The 7423-nt window shown below is 45.7% G+C and overlaps 1 protein-coding gene across 1 annotated transcript; it reads right to left on the bottom strand.

Annotated features, from left to right (window-relative positions):
- Window positions 1-72: 72 nt before the first annotated feature.
- On the bottom strand, window positions 73-6876 carry pik3ip1 (phosphoinositide-3-kinase interacting protein 1). Its single transcript, XM_027002889.2, has 6 exons — window positions 6541-6876; window positions 6034-6162; window positions 5576-5692; window positions 4000-4182; window positions 3714-3792; window positions 73-1511 (listed from the first exon to the last, which is right to left on the bottom strand). Exons 1-6 carry the CDS (start codon window positions 6647-6649, stop codon window positions 1292-1294), a joined length of 837 nt encoding a protein of 278 aa, XP_026858690.2. The 5' UTR covers window positions 6650-6876; the 3' UTR covers window positions 73-1291.
- Between the last annotated feature and the right edge of the window lie 547 nt (window positions 6877-7423).

The raw sequence follows: 7423 nt of genomic DNA, 5'->3' as shown, positions 1-7423 counted from the left end.
CCTGTTTTTATTTTTAGGTATCTATATGTCATGTGTAAAATGGTTAATGCTAGTGGGAGCAGAACAAAGATCAACACAGGAAGGATGTTTATTATTATTTGCCAGTCACAGCCCTAAAAAGCTGCAGGTGTAACATATCAAGTACAGAAAACAGAATAGCAAAATGAAAACCCCAGTTATCACATTATACCTCCCTAATGGAAGATGCAGCATTCAATCAAAGTTTGATAAAATTCCCTAATGTAAAATGTCAGCTGGTTCCAAGATTACAGGCTTATTTCTTCTTTGGGTCTGGGTCATATAAAATGGATTTGCTAAAATTAATTTGGACTTTTCAGACTGTGAATACCAAGCAATACTTTTCTGCCTAGACATTACTGATGAATGCTCTGTTCAGGGCTTGGTTTCACATGAAAGTGGTCCAGAGATGGAGCTGCATGTGTGCGTCTTCTCATGGCTCAAGCGACCCCTGCCCTGCCTGCCTAGCTGGCTGTCGCAAAGATTTCCCTCCATCCAGACGCAAAACAAGAGTCCTTCAACAGCTTTTACACGGGATTCCAAAACGGCAACACATTCAACACTACTCTGGCAATGTTTGGGGAAACTGCCATTATTCCATTCTTCCTGCTCTCAGGAACAAAATAAACCCCGCTCTTGAACACTACCGTCGATGCCCGACATTAGAAGTGGGTTTCTAAAAAGGTGCCCAACTAATGCCAGTGGCAGCGCGAGGCGTAGAATCACTAGCTGACCCCCAGGGCTTCCGACGGGAAGCAGTACAGCCGAGTAGCCCAGGGTCAGGAGTCCCAGCAGGCCCGGCCTCTCACACAGAGGGTCCCCTTGGCCCCCCGCTCTCTTCCCTCCCAGTGGACCCGGACACAAATGGCAGCAGAAAACGGGAAAACTGTGGGGCTTTTCCCGCTTCGGTTTAGCGCCGTTATGACATGGCCTCTCACATTAATAGCCCATTGTGCTACAGTCTGCACATGAACTCTGGTCGAGGGTCAAGCCCCGTTTTGGAAGCTCAGCTGGGGAGAACACTCAAAAATGCTGAAACGTGTTGCTTTTTAAAACAGTCCCCGTTACATATTTTAAAGTGTTCATGCGTTCTCGTGGTTCGCTGCTGAGGTGACGAGAGCGTTATTCACTTGTGGGGCGCCTCCCGTCTCCCTCTCGCTGTAGACATTCACGGAAAGGGCTTGTGAGACCAGAAGAGAGACCCAGAGGGCATGGGGTGGGTTATTGGTCCATCAAGATCTGAGCTACATCACAGGCCGTGGCTGCCGAGCTCTCAGGCCCCAGGTGTTCCGGCGGGGCCGATTAGCGGCTCGCCGCCGCCCTCGACTGTGCCCTGCCCGGGCGTCTGCTCGCCAGACTCGGCCACAACCACCACGGCGTTTTCGTCCACCAACTCGCAGGTGGGGTTGGCGAAGGCGGACAGCGGAAGGGTGATGCGGTGCATCTCGCGCTCGTACGCGCGCTGTTCATGCTTCTTCTTCAGGTCACGACCCCTGTGGAGGAGAACACAAGTTCAGGTCAACACCTCAGTCCTTGCACCTTCACAACACAGCGAGACCCGCACGACGGAGTGAGCCGCGCACCGCGTGCGTCTGCAGAATATTCGCGTATTTCGGAGGTGCTGGTGATCACATCGCGCAAGAGACCTTAATTACGTATTCTGGTTATTCAACCCTCAGCGGCTTTTGGTCTCATTTTTTGCACCTCACGTTTCTTCCTGGAGCATTCATCACCGCAGCGAATCAGTCAAAATCTGGTTCTTCAGGAAGGGACTTTTGCTATGTTCGAGAACGCTTGATTAAGTCAGGCACTTTCGGCGAAGAATGGGAGAGTGCGAGTTTGCTTCGGCCCGTCAGCCTGCTGTGGTGTGGAGAGACAATACTACTAAATACGTCTACTAAACATGTCCTACTACTGTACTCCTACTAAATACGTCTACTAAACATGTCCTACTACTGTACTCCTACTAAATACATCTTTCTCTTCCCTCTCCTCAATTGTCTCTCTCTTATAGACTTTTTAAAATTCTGTTTACATTCCTCTCTGTCTCCGTTTGTGTGTCTGGTGAAAAATTATGACAGCACACTTGTGACATTGTCACAATACTCTTGTGACGCATTGCATTTTTTGAATTGTGAATTGTGTTAAAAAACAGTGATGACTAAAATTGTTAAAGTATATATTTAGAAGATACGGAGAGGACTGTGCTTTTTTCCCGCCGTTTCTTTTAACTGTTTACATAAAACCACAGATTGGCTTCATAAGAATATTCTTTTAATGCGACAATTTCACCAGAATATTGTGTCTGTTCAAACCTGTTAGAAAACCTCAGAAAAAAATATTACACATACTATACTATATTGTACACACAACATACTTTGTAGGTGTTTCTTGATATTACTCAGTAAAGTGAGAACATTTCTGACACATCACCCACCACTACTGGAGCCTGTTTTGTTTTTGTTGTGTGTTTCATAACCCATCCTGCTCCCTTCACTGGCAGACTCAGAGCAATGAGCCTTGACTTGCTCTCCTGGCCCATCATCCAAACCAAGGGCACATTCTGAACTAACCCCAACCCTGAAATGAACCCTAAACTTCCAGAAATGAACACCAAGCGCTGCACAAGCCGTGCAAATCGAAACTAATTCACTGGAATACGGGGAAGCAACTTTTTACCGATAAAAATATTTAAAATGTCGATAAAAGACTGCTGTAATGTTGGCTGTGTAGGAGCCATTAGTGTGCTGCTTGAGGGCATATGGGAGGAAATCGTAGAGCTACGAGGATACACAAGAGCTAGTGCCAGAGTGTCCAATGGGCGTGTGGCCCCTGTGAAGCCTGCTCTACTCACTAACAATCAGCTACTGCAGCGGACGATTAACGGTGATGAGAGTAGCGGTCCAGTACCCTGCTGCTATATCCAACAGGACGAGACGCGGCCGCCATCGCGGAGGAAGGGCCCACTGATTTGAGACCATGTAAAGGGAACACGAGATAAGCAAAAAACTGAGTTCAACATGCCGTGTTGCAGAGTCTTCTGATCTCAGAGCAAACATCTATAGGGAGAGTGGTGACATTTAATATTTGATCGGGGGAGACTGCCTCCTGCAGCACTGATCTGGAGCCACAGCTACCCTGGCACTCATCACCTCCCACTCGCTCCACAAACACAGAGGACCATCTTCTATAAATAGACAGAAAGGAGGTGCTCACTCTCCCTTTTTCCGTTCTGTTTCTAAAGGGTTGCTGATATGAGAGGCAGACATACAGGGTGGTATGAATACATGTTTATGGGTGTGTTTGTGTACATTTGTTTGTGTGCATGTGTGCCTGTTCTGCCCTAACTGCACTTGCACAGAAAAACACACTCGCTCAACCCTATACCACGGCCAGCCCTGAAGCTCCAAAAACAACCACTCCCACACGTGGCATTTCACACTGTAACTCTCCAAACTCCTCCACAACAGAGCAGCAAACCAACGAAACCACTGCTGTGTGTGATTCATTACACTAGAGCCGGACTGCCAAACGCCATCCACGCTGTCCCGCCTCATCTTCACTTGCCATACCTCGAAAATGGGTTGTTTGTGCGTGTCCCTATTTTTAACTTCACGATCTACTCTTCACTTTTGCAATATTCTTTTTTTCACTTGGACAGACTGTGACGTATGCGTTTGTTCGCATGCGCTCACCGTTTGTAGAAGTAGCCCACTGTGATTCCCACTCCCAATAAGATGATGATGGCCATCATGAGAACGGCCAGAACGTAACCTGTAAGAGTGCACAACAGGGAAAGCAGAGAAGGGAGCTCAGAGCAAAGCTTTAATCCCAGGCTTTGGTCAAAACGCTTTTTAACCCCTCCCTGGACCAGCTTCAGTTTGAGAATTAAAACACACCCAGTGCCTCTGCCATAACAGAACAGGTTGGGAGTGGTGGATTTTGGCAACCAGCCACAGTAATCCTCATCACAATACCTACCCATAGTCCCGAGGTCTTTCTTCTTCTTGGGAGCGAACCTGACCCGCTGGCTGACGCCCATCACTGGCTGCACCACTGCGTCCTCTGCCCGTACAGAGGGGGGCTTGGCCAACTCAAAGGCCTCAGAGGAGGACCGGGGTGAAGGGTCAGGCCCGGCCAGAGAGGTTACTGTGATAGCTTGGTCTGTTGGGTAAAAGATCACTCGCCTAATTACATATTCAGATTCAGGAAACCTGACAACTTTTCGCGTCTTTGTTGCTTCGGGGTTTTCAGAAACATCCATTTCAAACGGGAAGGCCAGTCGATCAATAACAATGGAATAACTTGGATGTATGACTGAGATTTAGCTCTACCAATTCAGGTCTGGAAAACAGTTCTGAAAAAAATATTGAAGCTGTTGTTCCTAATGGCCAACAATTATGTTTGCTGTCATTTGTTGGGTAATCTCTCGTTTAATGTCAGTGTTTGAGGTTCAAATGGAACTTTTCAGTGTATTCCTCATTTCTCAGTGAATAGTCAGTGTCCACATGTCAGCCATGATAAGACACCATTACAAGCCAGGCTGAGCAAACACTAAGATTCAAATTTATTTATTTGCCTTGGGGTCAACTGAACCGAACCAGACCAGACCAGACCAGACCAGACGTTCTCCTTCACAGACGAAAGCACTCTGTAGTGTGTGTTTTACTGGTCATGTGGGAGGGTAAAGAAACCAGAGCTGAGATCCTGCTGTTGACTTCCTTTTCCAAATTCCCCCCTCCTCCCTTTCTAGATATTTACAAACCCCCCCCTAGAGTTAAATGATGTGAGGTCACTACAGAACCCAACCAATCAGCATCTGTCTCTATGGAGAGAATGACACTTTCTCCCAATCAGAATCCATCGGGGCAGCTCTTCCCCCTACTCTGGTGGAGCTGCCAGACAAGTTTCCCTTATGCACATGGGCTTTTGTCTCTCTAAACTGAGCCTAAACTCTAAACTTTCTAAACTAAGGACCAAGACTTCTGTTACCATTGTTGCTGATCCACCTTGGCTAACAATAATGTTAGACAACACTTCGAAAGCAGCTTCAGTCCTGATAAAACCAATTTCTACAGCAATTTATCTGCAATCTTGATTCTGAGGACTAAACTTTCAGGCACCAACCCGAGTCTACAGCCCCATGAGTAACTGCATGAACACTGCAGGGTCAGGAGTATGCTATCTGATGAGGATAAACTCCACAGAGGGTCAGGTTCTCCGAAGCTTAAAATAACACTTAAAATAAGTCCAGATGCACCTAGTGACAACTTTAGATGAAGATGTATTTATATACTGCACATTCACAAGACCATAAAGGTGGAATCAGTAGGAGTTATCCTAGCACAGTGTACTTGTGGCTGGATATAATAAGCCATCTTTGCTCCAAAATTCATGTGTAAATAAACACACTAATACTACCTAAACTAATGTTTTCCTTATAGATGTTATTGGTAAAGTTTTAACAGGCAATATTTTTTGCAGCAATAATAGGCTTATGTCTGCAGATGATTTGTGTATCGCATAGAGAAAAGATGAGCAGGACTAAGATGGCTACCTTGGCATGGGTCAATGGCACACGCCTCTCTCAGGGTTCGTCCATCTGTTGTGGAAACATAGCACCAGGGTCTATCTGAGCCATCGGGGTTGCGACAGAAGATGTGGTCCCCAACCCCTGGCGAGAAAGAGAGGGTACAAAAGATAGTACAGTGCTGATTTAACACAAGTGTGGTCCCTTAATAAAATATGCTTGTGTAAACTATACAGAACCCAGCTGAGCAGACAGCTACGTAGCTACATGGTTCATTTGCTTTTCTTAAACAAGATGTGCACTGAGATGCACTATCCTTGTTGACGTTTTCCTACGTGGCAAATATAGGAAAATACTAATTATTTATTTAGATTTTTATTATGAGAGATGTTCAGTAACCCACGCAACATTCAAACCTAACTTTTATTAGTTTGCCCACCCATTAGAATATTAACTTTCTACGCAAGAAAACCGAGAACTCTTACCCGAGTCGGAGTCTGCGTGACTCGTGACGTCATAGTCCCTGCTTACGTTGTTCCAGTTGAGACAAATGTTCCCCGAAGAGGATTTCTGTTGAGTGCCCCGGTACTCCACACCACTGGAAGTTAGGCACTCTGCAAAATGTCAAAAACGTTCGTTACTGGAAATAGTAGCTCTGCCCTGGATTGCCGACGTCAAATTATACTATTGCATAAAGACCTTTATTATAGATGCAGCAACAAAGACAAAGATTTCAAGTAGGCTAGTTAACCATATATCGGTTAAATGCAAGTGCACAATTCAAAGACAACGTCAGATGAAGTTTTGTTTTACAGAGTTTTCAAAGTGCTATTCAAAACACGTTTTAAATAGTAGAATGTAAAAATGTTGGGAAAATTACGCATCGCATGAAAACAGAAAGCAGCAAATAGAATAATTCCTACAAAATCAAACATCTTTAAAGAAGTTTAGAAACTTTCCCCAAACGCAATAACAAAGAAAGGTTATTCTACCTTGAATAAAAGACGAGCAATTCACCAAACCAGCGCTCAACAAAACAACAAAGTGCAAGCGACGGATCATTTTAAATTCCCAAATGCCCGTTAAACAGTTGCAATTCATGTTGAATCAACGTGAAATGTGTTTTAAAAAACCCTTTTTTCCCGTGTGTAGCGCCCTGTGGTGGGTGCGTCCTGTTCCCACTGCTTCCCGAGCTGTTCTGCTGTACTTGTTTTCGTAAAGCCAGCTATGCGTGCCTCCTCGCTCGTAAACAGCCTCTCCGGGTAGGAGCAACTCCCCTCTGCAGCAGCGTCGACGCGCTCCACGTCCTCGAGGTCCTAGAACCACCAACCTCGCACGCGCTTTCTCGCGTCTCGCGACGACGCCCGGCTCGGTCAAAGACGCGCAGCACGCGCGGCACGTCGCAGTCCGCGCGGTCAGCTTGTGGCACAAGCTGATGTTTTTTTTTCCTACGTTAGACATGTCCCGCTGATGACTAGAACAACTCTCGTATGGTTTGGCATCCCCTGCCTAAATCAATCCTCGATGATAAAATCTGATATACCTGCAGAGGGGCGAAAAACAAAACTGTCCCTTTTGTTTTGGTAGCAGCAGAGGGGAGTTCAGAGCCAGAAGGCCCCCAGGCGCCAAGCACTGGACTCTGGGTGAAAGAGGGAGCTTTGTTGCCCTGGCCGTTCGAATGCATTTGGTATTAGTTTGTTCGCCGTTTCTGTGTTTTATGCTTAAGGTAGATAAAGATTAACTAAACTAACTTCAAATATCAAGTTCTAATGTGATCATTGTCGAAACCATTTACAACGCACCCAACATTAAACATACCGAAAATATAGCGCATTACAATAGCTATATTCTGTTAACATTTTGTAAAACGAAGAC

Source organism: Electrophorus electricus, chromosome 9 (genome assembly GCF_013358815.1).
Source record: "Electrophorus electricus isolate fEleEle1 chromosome 9, fEleEle1.pri, whole genome shotgun sequence".
NCBI classification, from domain to species: Eukaryota; Metazoa; Chordata; class Actinopteri; order Gymnotiformes; family Gymnotidae; genus Electrophorus; species Electrophorus electricus.
Note: the sequence above shows the minus strand (reverse complement) of the source record. Positions and strands in the feature narration are given on the sequence as shown.